At 42.9% G+C, this 14899-nt stretch overlaps 1 protein-coding gene across 1 annotated transcript in view; it reads left to right on the plus strand.

The window, feature by feature from the left end:
• The window catches only part of crppa (CDP-L-ribitol pyrophosphorylase A), an 83308-nt gene that overhangs the window by 10187 nt on the left and 58222 nt on the right, over positions 1-14899 (plus strand). The window contains exons 2-3 of the mRNA XM_060898142.1: positions 1699-1975; positions 8676-8825. Coding sequence (XP_060754125.1) covers positions 1699-1975; positions 8676-8825 — 427 coding nt within the window. The remainder of the gene's footprint in view (positions 1-1698; positions 1976-8675; positions 8826-14899) is intronic.

A 14899-nucleotide genomic window follows, 5' to 3' on the forward strand; every position in this document is an offset into this window, starting at 1 on the left:
AAAACTCCAAGTCTAATTCTTCTAAAACTGATTCCAAAGCGGAGTCAAACGCGCGCTGTTCACTAGCCGTAGCCATCTTTCCTGCTGCGCTTTCTCCAGCGTCGCACAGCTTTGTCGTCACTCCTGCAAAAGCCCGCCCAAAGAATCCAAACAAAAACCTTGCGTTGTGATTGGCGGGCACGATTTGATGCCCGGGGTGTTTTGTTGATATGGTGCGAGACTAGACCCACTCGCTAGGCAAAAATATTTTTGGCCGCTAGGCGGGTGGGTCTAGTTTACTAGGCTATGCTATCAAACCAAATGAACGGAACCCGCTAGAAGGGTTTTCGTTCCATCAAAAACATGTCCTGTATGGATAATAATTGTTGTTCGGCAATATTTTAAGGCAGATTATTTGAACTTGCTGGTCGTCTTGGGTCTTTCTGTGTGGAGTTTGCGTGCACTCCTTGTGCCTGTGTGGGTTTCCTCTGGGTGCTCTGGTTTCCTCCTACAGTCCAAAGACATGTGGATTATGTAACTGGCTACTCTAATGCTGTGTTCACACTTATACCGGTACGAAAGTGGTATAACTGTATCGATACAAAGTATACCGGTACAGTTTAGTGCATCTGTCCACACTAGCGAGAAATGTTTGCGGTTTTCTTTCACGGAAGTTGAAATGCGCGTGCGCGAAATGTTTCCGTGGTTACCGAGTAACTTCCTTCCGAGAATATATGGCGGATGAAACAACGTGTGTGTGCTTTTTGTTGTCAATGTACAGTCTGTATTTCTGGTGGGCATTTATTCAGTCGAATCGTATAAAACGCGCGAGGCAGTTCTCCCCCCTCACTTTCTCCCTCTTCCCTTCTCTTCCCCTCCCTTTCTCCCTCTTTCCTTCTCTTCCCCTCCCTTTCTCTCCCTTTTCCCTTCTTCCTCCCTCTTTCCCCCTCCCTCCCTCCCTCCCTCCCTTTCTCCCCCCTTTCTTTGCTCCATGTAGCTCCACGGTCATTTTGAGCCATTTTGACGTTTTATTTACAGCTGGAAAGCACGGGCGTATTGTATTGTATGAATAACCCGGAAGACGTAGGAATGGTTCATTGCGCATGTGCATTATATTTGTATCGATACAGAGCCGCTTCATCTGTCCACACTACAGCGAAGCTCTACAGTACCAATACGAAACCCATACATTTGTGGGTTTCGTACCGATACAGTTATACCGCTACAGTACCGGTATAGTTGCTAGTGTGGACAGGTGTCGCGGTACGAAAGTAGTTTCGTATCGGTACAAAATCCCTAGTGTGGACAGGGTATCAATTGCCCAGAGGTGAGAATGTGAATGACTGCATGTCTGTGTTCACCCCGTAGTAGATTGACCTGTCTAGGGTGTATTCCGCCTCGCCCATTGTCAGCTGGGATTGGCTCCAACCAATCTACGGCTTGAAGTGGTATAGAGAATGAATGGGACTGAGCACATCAGCCAGACCACGGTTGTTTAAAAAAAACAAAAAAACGCTGCATGGTATGAAGAAGCAAAGCTGAGACTGATTTCTTTCTAGCCCAAATTGTAGATTCATTCAACGTCATGTCAGGGGATTGATGGACATGACTGATAAAACTCATCATGGGCAGTGATTGAGAAATTACATGTTAGTGCTGGACGAAAGCACCTGATTTTATATATATATATATATATATATTTTTCTTTTCTTCTAACAGAATCCCGTGGATCGACAGCATCGTTGTTGTAGTTGCTAAGGAGAGCCATGATCTGATGCTGCACATCATCCATCAGTTTCATCATACTAAAGTGAAAGTGGTTGAAGGGGGACCCACAAGACATAGATCCATTTTTAACGGACTTCAGGCATTCGGCGAAAGCGCAGAGGGTCCTGTGCTTCCCAGGCCGAAGGTGGTCATCGTCCACGATGCTGTGCGTCCATTCGTAGAGGAGGACTTTCTACTCAAAATCACGCTGGCAGCCAAAGAGCAAGGGGTTAGAACATTCTGCATGCACAAAATGTTCATCTGTGTGGCTTCTCGTTTACTTTTACAAATACACTCACGGCCCACTTGAACAGGAATACCAGTACACCTGTGTGTTCATGCACTTATTCAGTCTGTCGATCATGTGGCATCAGCTCAATCATAAGATCATGCAGATGCAGGTCACAGTTAATGTTCACATCAAACATCAGCCATTTCAGTGACTCTGTGGTATGTAGTATGGATAAACAGAGTGGGATGAAAACCAAAGAAAGAAAGAAAGAAAACATCCACTGAGTGGAGTAGTTCTGCAGAAATAGAAGAATAGAATGGCTTTATTGTCACTGCACAAATGTACAACGAAATTTAGTTCATCATACGGGAGCAAAGCCGCTGTGTACCGTACGTGTACGCTGCTACTCTTGGGCACTTCAGCCCAAGGCCTTCCCATGTTAACCTAACCTGCATGTGTTTGGACTGTGGGGGAAACTGGAGCACCCGGAAGAAACCCACGCAGACACGGAGAGAACATGCAAACTCCACACAGAAAGGCCCTCGAACCCAGAACCTTCTTGGTGTAAGGCGACGGTGCTAACCACTACACCACCATGCCGCCAAACGCATTGTTGGTTTGAGATGTCGGAGGAGAACTGGCAGACTGGTTTGAGCTCAAATAATCACTCTTTACAGCTGTGGTGAGCAGAAATGCATTGTGCTGCTGACAGGACATTGGGTAATTGTATGAACAAGAAGGTGTACGGGTTATTTTTTTATTTATATTCAAGTGGTCAGTGAATGTATAAGGCAAAGCAGATTTAGTATGGCTTTAGCTTCCGTTACCTAAGCGACGCTGCGGTCAAGGTGCAGAGAGAGCAGCTCGAACCAGAATATCAGCTGCTTGGTCAAAATGGAGACGGATATCTAGTCATTTGACGAATCAAGGAATTCCCTAGGCCTGTACTTGTATACGGAGCAGAAACATGGCCGATGACTGACTAGGAACCTTGAAAACATGGTGAAGAGATGTGATTGATTGATTGATGATGCCCTTTATTGTCACTAGTCACATGTACCAGCGAAATTAGCCGTCAACCTGTCCGTACATATACAACATACAATTGACATAGGGTAGACAGGACAGGAAGACAGGGATGAAGATAAAAAGGAAACACAACATGAGGAGAGATAAGGAAAAAAAGAAACCCCCCCCCACTATGCTCCTGTCAGGAGTACAGTGTGGGAACATTTAAAAAACCTTTGCACATAAGCACACAACAACACAAGTACACTTTAAACACGGGACTTGAGGGGGGGAATCAGGGGTGGAGGGGAGGGGAGGAGGTAATCCAGTGCAAGCAAGCAGCCGTCTGCTCCTGCATCCACGAAGGCGCTGGTCACGCACCCGCTTGTCACACTGGGGGTAAAAATGGCGACTGCGGAAAGTTAGAGAAGGAATGCGAGAGATGTGATTGCCAGATGCTCCGATATATGGCAAATATACATTGGGAAGAAGGAATATCAAGTGAGGAAGTGATAGAGAGATGTCAAGTGGAAAGCATACGGAATTTAATGAGAAGGCAACGTTTGAGATGGTTCGGGCATATCAAAAGAAAAGACGAGAGTAGTGTGGTACGGAGAGCAGCAGAAGCTGTAATTGATGGAAGACGCCCCCGAGGAAGGCCCCTGAAAACATGGAAGAAGTGTATAGAGGAGGATCTGAAAGAACTTAACCTCGAAGAAGAGATGGTCTATAACCGACTGAGATGGAGAGCGCTCATAGCTCATCCAACCCCATGAAATATGGGAACAAAAGGACGTTAAACGATGATGATGATGATGATTAGCTTCTACCAGTTTTCATTCTTTTTTTTTTTTTGGAATGAGGATATGAGTGTTTCTTCGGTTCACTCAGCTTTAGATTAAGCCAAACCATGGTGCTAAATTTTATTGTTAAAAGAACAATTCAGCACTTTTAACCCTAATCTCTAGCTCCTGCATCTATAGTGTATGCATGGGCGGATCTACCGGGATGGCATAGGGTGGCAAATGGCACCCTAAAAGAAAGCCTTGCCACCCCTGCTGCCACCCCAGTTGGCAGCAACAAATTCAAAAAAAATTTACGGCCAATTTGACATTTACATGCGCGAATTTCCAATGCCCGACTGTGGCGAATGCAGCACGAGATAATGCCAGAGATTGGTTGTTTTGGAAAATTGAGAGGCGCGAAGCGAGGGAGCCAGGAGTCACGAGGAAAGGAGACACGGGAGGAAAGAGGTAAAAGCTGATTAACTATCTATCAAGAAATGAAATTATAATGAATGAACAGTGCTAGCACAGTTGCGATGCTGATTTTGAGAGGATAAAAATCAGGTTGGAGAACGTTATTTAGCTAACTATACATGTACTGTGAAGCGTTTTGCTGAGCAACGTGGAAATCGCCGCATTCAGCTGTTGTAGGCATGACAAGTTCATGCTATGCTCACTGGTGAGCCTTTACAAAGCGTGAGAAAAAAAAAACTATAAAATGTGACACTGGTGTAAATGGTTTAAATCATGCTGAACTTGAAGCAGTGTCGTTTTAGTTTTTTAGTGTCTGTTCTTTTGCATATACAGTATAAAACTGTCCAGAAACGGTATAGACCTCATCTGAGAATGTGTGTTCTTCATGAACAATAAAAGCATGAGATTAAGTTTGTCTGTATGAGTCTGTGAATGGCAGCCCGTGCCCTTTTGTAGTGTATACATACTATTTGCCATCAAACTGTGATAACTGTGATTAAATTCAGTATACAGTTAGGTCCATAAATATTTGGACAGAGGCAACATTTTTCTAATTTTGGTTCTGTACATTACCACAATGAATTGTGAACAAAACAATTCAGATGCAGTTGAAGTTCAGACTTTCAGCTTTAATTCAGTGGGTTGAACAAAATGATTGCATAAAAATGTGAGGAACTAAAGCATTTTTTAAACACAGTGCCTTCATTTCAGGGGCTCAAAAGTAATTGGACAAATTAAATAATTGTAAATAAAATGTTCATTTCTAATACTTGGTTGAAAACCCTTTGTTGGCAATGACTGCCTGAAGTCTTGAACTCATGGACGTCACCAGACACTGTGTTTCCTCCTTTTTAATGCTCTGCCAGGCCTTTACTGCAGCGGTTTTCAGTTGCTGTTTGTTTGTGGGCCTTTCTGTCTGAAGTTTAGTCTTTAACAAGTGAAATGCTGCTCAATTGGGTTGAGATCAGGTGACTGACTTGGCCATTCAAGAATATTCCACTTCTTTGCTTTAATAAACTCCTGGGTTGCTTTGGCTTTATGTTTTGGGTCATTGTCCATTTGTATTATGAAATGCCGACCAATCAGTTTGGCTGGATTTGAGCACACAGTACGTCTCTGAATACCTCAGAATTCATCCGGCTGCTTCTGTCCTGTGTCACATCATCAATAAACACTAGTGACCCAGTGCCACTGGCAGCCATGCATGCCCAAGCCATCACACTGCCTCCGCCGTGTTTTACAGATGATGTGGTATGCTTTGGATCATGAGCTGTACCACGCCTTCACCATACTTTTTTCTTTCCATCGTTCTGGTAGAGGTTGATCTTGGTTTCATCTGTCCAAAGAATGTTCTTCCAGAACTGTGCTGGCTTTTTTAGATGTCTTTCAGCAAAGTCCAATCTAGCCTTTGTATTCTTGAGGCTTATGAGTGGCTTGCACCATGCAGTGAACCCTCTGTATTTACTTTCATGCAGTCTTCTCTTTATGGTAGATTTGGATATTGATACGCCTACCTCCTGGAGAGTGTTGTTCACTTGGTTGGCTGTTGTGAACGGGTTTCTCTTCACCATGGGCATTATTCTGCGATCATCCACCACTGTTGTCTTCTGTGGGCGTCCAGGTCTTTTTGCATTGATGAGTTCACCAGTGCTTTCTTTCTTTCTCAGGATGTACCAAACTGTAGATTTTGCCACTCCTAATATTGTAGCAATTTCTCGGATGGGTTTTTTTCTGTTTTCGCAGCTTAAGGATGGCTTGTTTCACCTGCATGGAGAGCTCCTTTGACTGCATGTTTTCTTCACAGCAAAATCTTCCAAATGCAAGCACCACACCTCAAACCAACTCCAGGCCTTTTATCTGCTTAATTGAGAATGACATAACGAAAGAATTGCCCACACCTGCCCATGAAATAGCCTTTGAGTCAATTGTCCAATTACTTTTGTTCCCTTTAAAAAACAGGGTGGCACATGTTAAGGAGCTGAAACTCCTAAACCCTTCATCCAATTTTAATGTGGATACCCTCAAATGAAAGCTGAAAGTCTGGACTTTATGTCCATGTCCATTATATAACTATAACTTGAATATGTTTCAGTAAACAGGTAAAAGAACAAAATTTGTGTCAGTGTCCAAATATATATGGACCTAACTGTATATACGTCTGTAATACGTCGCCACCCCTTAAAAATTCCTGCCCCCCTCTTGCCACCCCATAAATATTTTTCTAGATCCGCCCCTGAGTGTATGTGCAATCACCCCAGACAAGAATTTCATTTCAGCACATGTTTTCAGTGCTGTGGAAAAAACCGGAGGCCTGTTGACCCAACACTCAGTTTTAATGTAAGGCTAAGGGCAGTTTCTGAGTCCTGTTAATTAATGTCAGAAGATACAGACAAGTAACAAATTAAAAGAAGAACAAATGAAAGGTATCATAATAAAGTGCTGGGGTATAATCCTATTCTCTTCTGTTTTTCACGACATCCCACTAATGCTTCATTACACTAATGGATGAACATGAGTCATTGAATGTGCGCTTTTGACAATTTCATTCCCTACTGAATAGTCTTACCCATAGATAAATAAAGATTGCTTTATTCACTGTGTTTCTATTGAAATGCAGCCAGTTAAGCAGGCTGTGTCTGAAGCTCCTCAAGCCAGGCCTCAATAATGAATCTTTTCTTGCTTTCTTTATTTAAAATTGAGGTTAAATGAGCCGTTTTTTGAAGCTGCCACAAAGCATGATAAGATTTTACTTGCTCGGTTGCATTACTCACACACACGTACACGCACGCGCACGCACACACACCTGTCTGGAAGCATCTGCTCATTATCTTTCTTCACAAATTTATTTTGATTTTTTTCTTTGTCATCTCATCCATCTGTATATATCAGTATAACTATAGAACACAAACTCAAAACTACCTAAGTATTAAGGTTTTAGAATGAAAGACTTCATAGACAGTCCGCCACCCCATGTGGTTTAATCCTAATGTTAAACACTGGCACAAACCACTGGCCCGTGGTTTCAGGCTGAAACCTTTTGACCAAAAAAATTCATGTAAGCGTCCTGTACATGTTTCGCATAACAGTTTATTGGCTGCCCTAACATCTGCCCTTAGGCTTTCGTTATAAATAGGCTTTCTAAACTGGTTTAATGTTCTTTTCTCAGTCTAGAGAAGCGTGTCGGAAAAATTGTCCACGGTAATCGCGCATACGTCGACAGATGTGGTCGAAAAACCTTGGCGTGTTCCTAATTCTTTAGCTCTTCCACTTGCAATGTTAAATCATTCACTGACTACGCTGGAACTAAAATATTGTGGACCCCTGTTTACAGCGTAATTTTGCAAAAATGTGAAAAGTTTGCGTCCTGTTTTATCTCAAATCCCAAACAGTAATTCGGCAGCACGCACATTGAGATTAATGTTTCGACCGACTTGCCGAAACGACCCACAGTCCCGTTGGGATTGTGTCATTTTTATGAGGTGAGTGAGAACCGATGAGAAAGACGTCAGAAAGAAGACTAATTCCTGCAGGTCACATCGCTACCCGAGTGTGTGCTTTATAGCATAAAGTGCTGGAAAGTCTGCCACTTGTCTGATTTTATTTCTGTTTCTTCTTTCTTAGGCTGTTGCCAGATGGCCTTCATTATCTCTCCATTAGTCCTGATTATAAAGGAATGTCAGATTGAGTGCAGAGTCGTCCATAAAACCCGAGCAGCTTGAACAGCATTACTTTACTTTACACAAAACGTACTACTAATTCACTCCTCATAGTCTCATCTCATCTCATTATCTCTAGCCGCTATTACCTATCCCAGCTGACTACGGGCGAAAGGCGGGGTACACCCTGGACAAGTCGCCAGGTCATCACAGGGCTGACACATAGACACAGACAACCATTCACACTCACATTCACACCTACGGTCAATTTAGAGTCACCAGTTCTCCGGAGCACCCGGAGGAAACCCACGCGGACACGGGGAGAACATGCAAACTCCGCACAGAAAGGCCCTCGCCGGCCACGGGGCTCGAACCCGGACCTTCTTGCTGTGAGGCGACAGCGCTAACCACTACACCACCGTGCCGCCCACTCCTCATAGTGATCAGCTAAAATGGATAAAATATAAAGCGCTCAGCATACTTCCTGGTTGGCTTATGGGTGCTATTATTTACAGGGGGAGCTATGTACTTAGGCTTAAACTGTGAATTACTAAATTCTTCCTCAAAAGCTGCTTCCTAAGAGAATCTCCAGGAAAAGAAAGGAAAATGGTAGCAAACGGTAGTTCAAGTGCACGTTCACGTCTTAGAAATCACCCTGACTTGCAGTGAGTTATGTTTAAAAGTATCTTTAATGACGCATTTAGGTTGGAGTCATTATTTTGATGGTGCTTTGAGAATCTGAAATTCACTCAGGTATTTCTTCTATTCCAAAAGGCTTCTGGAGCCATCCGTCCTCTGGTGTCCACGGTGATTGCTACCACCTCTGAAGACTTCCTGGACCACTCACTGGAGCGAGCCAAGTACAGGGCCAGTGAAATGCCCCAAGGGTTTCTCTACGATGTCATCTATCAGGCCTACCAAAAGGTAAGAAAATGTCTGTCTCGCATCACGTTTGAGTCCTTTTGTTCACACAAAAATGTACTATACCAAGAAAAAAAAAAGACTTGGATGATGTACTATTTTGGCTGTCCCATCATGCACCAGCACTAGGAAGGGACTTGTAGCAGTTAATGACAGAATTGTATCCGTGGTGCTGCTTCTATCTCTAACTGTAATTCTTAAAGGGCTCCTGACAGCAAAATTATTCTCTAAAATAGGTTTCTGTAATAAAACTACAAACAGCACTGATCACTTTCATGATAGAACTAACCACCAGCAGAACAAAATCAGTAGATTTGTCTTTGTGCGAAGTTGCGTCAATCTGGCCAAGCGCTAAGCTGCTGTCGGTGGCCGCCATATTTGCCGTGACGTCACATGCAGAACGACTGCTCGGCCTTCAAGGCAGCTATGGCCGACGAAACCGAGCGATTTTCTGACCAGTCTTCAGAAACTGAGGCCCTTTTTGAGGTTGACACTGGACATGTCGGATTACATGAAGACGAAGCAGTGGGTGGCATTTTGCCTTATCGTTTTGAGCCGTATCTGGACGATTTGCCTGCAGAAGGCAAGATTTCCGACTCGGACACAGACGACGATGGGCCCAATGCAGAGGACGTCGTGATCCCAACTGACATCGGGAGGCTCCAAAACACTGAATGGTAATATAATAATAATAAATCTAGTCCTCTGGGGGGGCATGCGGACAATATTACCGCACTGATTTCATTTAAAAAAAATATGCTCTCTTGAAAGTTCATGGTCTTTTAGATTTGGGCCGTTTTCTCACATTTTTATCTGATAAGAATAAAAACTTCTATGAACTGATGACATTCAATTGCATGTTAGGCCTATAAGGTCCAGCCACGGGCGCAGATAGAGGGTGGGACGGGTGGGATTCATTCCACCCAGATTTAAATTCACCTCGTTCGGTCCCCCTCACTTATAGGGAGGAAGAAACGTCTATGCTGTCTTTCTTTGCATAAGGCAAACCTCACGGAAAAATCAAAAGACTAATTACCATTTGGTTTATTGAGGTGCACAGCAGTACATACATAGTTGCAACAACTCACATAAAACAAAACAAAGACTGATATTCGGTTGGTTGAGCTGCGCAGACTGCACAGGTTGCGAGCTCGAGCTTGGTTGCTATGGTTACCCACAACAAGTTTGACAGGCATATCGGGGACAGCTCCTAGTTCAGGACCCCAACACAGCATGATGAAGGGTGCCAAACCGAAAAGGCAGAAAACGATTGCATCGTTTTTTCAAAAAACAACGACTGTAAGTAAACTGTGCCTTACTTTATCATATCACCTTGCAATTTTTTGATAGTCTGTTCAAAGTAATGTCGTAGTGAAAGTAAAATCGTACGGAGTAGAGATGCCTTTCTGGTAGCCTCCTTCTTTCAGTGGTAGCCTGTAGATACAGTGCTCAGAAGGCAGTTTTAATGTTTAATCTGGCGTTCCCTGCCATAATTTCAGCGAGCATATTGTTTCATAAGGAAACTTTGCGAAGAGTTGTTGACTGACTGCCGCTCACGCAACACACAGGCATAGTTAGAAAGTCAACACATGTTGACAACACATGTTGGGGGTGGGGTTGGTTTGCTGGCAGCTTTGTCCCCCCCAGTTCAAAAAACGTATCTGCGCCCCTGGGTCCAGCCAACACGGTATTGCAGCGGAACTGTGGCAGAGCATTGAATCATGAACAAATTCACCTATTGCTATTATTTATTAGTAAATATCTCATTACGGGGCAGCACGGTGGTGTAGTGGTTAGCGCTGTCGCCTCACAGCAAGAAGGTCCAGGTTCGAGCCCCGTGGCCTTTCTGTGCGGAGTTTGCATGTTCTCCCCGTGTCCGCGTGGGTTTCCTCTGGGTGCTCCGGTTTCCCCCACAGTCCAAAGACATGCAGGTTAGGTTAACTGGTGACTCTAAATTGAGCGTAGGTGTGAATGTGAGTGTGAATGGTTGTCTGTGTCTATGTGTCAGCCCTGTGATGACCTGGCGACTTGTCCAGGGTGTACCCCGCCTTTCGCCCGTAGTCAGCTGGGATAGGCTCCAGCTTGCCTGCGGCCCTGTAGAACAGGATAAAGCGGCTAGAGATAATGAGATGAGATATCTCATTACAAGATGGAGATCTACATTGAAAAATCATCAATCAACAACTAATCAAACAAGTGTCACATGTCTGTCAAACAGAGACCCACCTGTCATTGGGAGACCACATGTCCCGTGTCCGGCGCACTTGTTTTGCCCACTCTTCGCGTCTGATGGGATCCTTGGGAAAGGTATACAGACTATACCCGGCTTCCCTGGTGTTTGAGCAAAATCCAGCCACACAACGAGCAGGCATATTCACCAAAATAAACGACTCAGACGCAAAAATATTCACTTGCAAAGCACTGGTGAACAACGAGAAGCTGAGAAAATGTCTGTCCGTGGTTCTGCATGTGACGTCATATCCGCCTTCTTCCTCGGCCGGGGGTTGGCTCGCTATGATATCGATTTATCTGCGTGGTGAGCCATTCAAAACGATGTTTGTTACTATTCTGTCGCATGATGTGTGAAGTAAATATGTCATTTTATTCAACTCAATATGGCTGACATTAACAATTTAACATATTTTTTGCTGTCAGGAGCCCTTTACTGAACGTGTAAATTTAACTGTAAACGAAAAAAAAACCATAGTAGAGTGTTCTAGGACTTAGCTAGCCAGTGCAGTCCATAAAGTATAGTTTCCATCATGTGCATTTTTATCCCCCGCTGGCTGAAAGGCCCGAAGGCGGATTATGTCGTGATGATTTCCATCCGTCTGTCCAGGGAAGGGTGCTCACCTTCTGAAATCAACTCCTCTCACAATTTTTGAAGGAATTTCACGAAACTTGGCAGGATTCTTTGTTATATGTCAGTAATACGCATATTGTAATTTTGTTAAATTGGATCACATTTTACCAGAGTTACGGCCCTTGATTAACAAAATTATACTTTGACAATTTGATGAGAGTGTGTTTTTCCTTCTGAAATCAACTCCTCTCACAATTTTTGAAGGAATTTCATGAAACTTGGCAGGATTCTTTGTTATATGTCAGTAATACGCATATTGTAATTTCGTTAAATTGGATCACATTTTACCAGAGTTACGGCCCTTGATTAACAAAATTATACTTTGACAATTTGATGAGAGTGTGTTTTTCCTTCTGAAATCAACTCTTCTCACAATTTTTGAAGGAATTTCATGAAACTTGGCAGGATTCTTTGTTATATGTCAGTAATACGCATATTGTAATTTCGTTAAATTGGATCACATTTTACCAGAGTTACGGCCCTTGATGAACAAAATTATACTTTGACAACTTCATGAGTGTTTTCCTTCTGAAATCAACTCCTCTCACAATTTGTGGAGGAATTTCACCAAACTTGGCGAAAGACATTGTTATATGTTGGTAGTACGCATATTGTAATTTTGTTCAATTCGGTCGCATTTTACCAGAGCTACAGCCCTTGATTAACAACCTCGTATTTTCAGAATTTCATAAAGGTGTGCTTGCCTTCTGACATCAACTCCTCTCACAATTTTTGGATGAATTTCTCGAAGCTTGGCAAAAGGCCTTGTTATATGACGGTAATACGCATATTGCGATTTAATTTCGTTTGTGAAAATGTTACCAGAGTTTTGAGCCTTGATTAAATAACTTGTATTTGACAATTTCATGAGGGTGTATGTTCTTCTGAAATCAACTCCTCTCTCAGTTTGTGGAGGAATTTCACCAAACTTGGCAAAAGGCTTTGTTGTATGACAGCAGATTGAAATTTCGTTTAATTTGGGCAAATTTTTACCAGAGTTATGCCCTTGATTATTAACAAACTTGTACTTTGGCAATTTCATGAAGGTGTGCTTGCTTTCTGAAATCAACTTCCCTCACAATTTTTATTATCCTCCACTGGCCGAAAGGCCCGAAGGCGGATTATGTCGTGGCGATGTCCGTCCGTCCGTCCCAGGAAGGGTACTCGCCATTCTGAAATCAACTTCTATCACAATTTTTGGAGGAATTTCACGAAACTTGACAGGATTCTTTGTTATATGTTGGTAATACGTACAGTATATTGCAATTTCGTTTGGTTCAGTCGTATTTTACCAGAGTTATGGCAGATTTGCTCTCGGAGCACTCTTGTTAAGATCATCTCAAGTTGTTTGAATTAGAGATGTAACTGAACATGAATAGATTTGGAATGAACACGTATTGTGTTCTAAACAGATACAGACACTGTATGTATAGAGATGCACTACTCATTTATTTTTAGACTCCTTGCCAGAAAAGTTCACAGGGCATCTGGTTGAGACTACAGGTGTACGTCAGGACTGGGATCCTGCAGGACACAACAAAAGTCATGAATGGGAGGTTTTGGGACGTTTCATTAAAGGGATCCTCCAGCGGATTTATTCTCAAACTTATTTTAAGTAAAAGTAGTTGCAGATTTCAAAAATCAGACTTTCATTTTCGGAGACCAAATAGTGTTCGAGAAAAATGAATTTTCTTTAAAATGCCAGATGGGCTTCCTGCGGTGGTGACGTATGCGATGACGTCAGGTAGCGGTCGCTTGGAGCAACTAAGCTGTTTATATTCTCTGTCTACATCGTAGTTTTGCTAGTTTTACAAAGCATTTTACTGAATTTATCAGTTTTTAAATAAGTGTGCCTCATTGTGTAGCATATAAATCAGGGATGAGAATTTTCTGCGGATCTGCGGAATTCCGAGTTTTTCCCGCCGACAATGTCATTTTTGTGAAACGTGTAAATCCGTTGAGAAAATTTCGGGGGGGTAGGGGTCGGCGCGAGGCGAGGCTTGTGGTGGCACAAGCAGGCAGGACCGACCGACCGACTGCCCGCCAGCATCTTTCGGCAGCGCTCGTCGCAAAATTAGTTGCAGCTGTGATAACGGAAATCGTCATTGCTTTCTTCAATATTTATGCTAACGACAACTCACGACAATTTCCGGCAACGTTTTGGCGCTAGTTTCATCTCACTTCTACAATTCGCGGAGAAACAAGCTATACGTACACGGTTTTGATCACTTCTTAAAGGCGTCACGCAGTGGCAATAAAAGTCGCATTATTCTGCACCAGAATGCTTTCGAGATTCGAAATAAATCGACCGTCGATTTTTCAAAAGCTTCCCGCGGTTGTAATCGGTCCTTATTTGGTCATGCCCATCACTTGAAATTTCCCGCGTTCACAGCGCCCCCTCTCGGTCAATGGAACAGCTGCGTGACGTCATACCAGTAACCACTCGGTGCAGTTGCAACGGCGGACACACCAGAAAATAGGAGCGATGCTGAGGAAATTAGCTTTGATTTTACCGATACAGAAGAAGAAAATGGCCCACAAGTAGAGATTTTGACAGCTGAATGTCCTGGTGGTATCCGGCCTTACAGATTTGAACCTGAGCGCTCATCTTCAGAAGAAAATGAGGACAGTTCTGACGACGACAGAAACGAAGACTAGAATGAAGAAGACCGGCGACTTGAAGACTTGTTTTGGTTGGTTTCTCTGCCTAAATCACTACTTGTGTGTATTTTTAAAGACCATTTTCACTTGAATTAGAATGCTGTGTGATTAATCTGTGATTATGTGTAATACTGATAGCTGTAGGGGGTGAAAGTATAGCTAGAAAGATTGAATTCTAGCAACTTGACAGCTTGCGATCTCGCGAAATGCAGTGGGCCTTCTGATACAGTAGACCCCTTGATATTCCAGCTTTCATCATTTTCCTTTTATTGCGGTTGATTTTAACTTGATATTCAGTATGTTATAGGCTGGGAGTATTGAGCTTTGTATTGTATTGTTTAGTAAACGTACAATCGTCAGTAATAAGTGATAATTATTAGTTAAAGGCAGCTCTGTGGCATAAATCTTTCAATTAATCTTCTGTCATCCATTTGCTAAAATTATGTGCCACATATGTTATCAAGACAACACTTCATGTGACAAAGAAAGATATGACAAATACATAAATGTATGAAAATCATTTTGTGCAATTAATGATTGATACATAGAAACA

The sequence above is a fragment of the Neoarius graeffei genome, chromosome 17, assembly GCF_027579695.1.
Source record: "Neoarius graeffei isolate fNeoGra1 chromosome 17, fNeoGra1.pri, whole genome shotgun sequence".
Classification (NCBI taxonomy): Eukaryota; Metazoa; Chordata; class Actinopteri; order Siluriformes; family Ariidae; genus Neoarius; species Neoarius graeffei.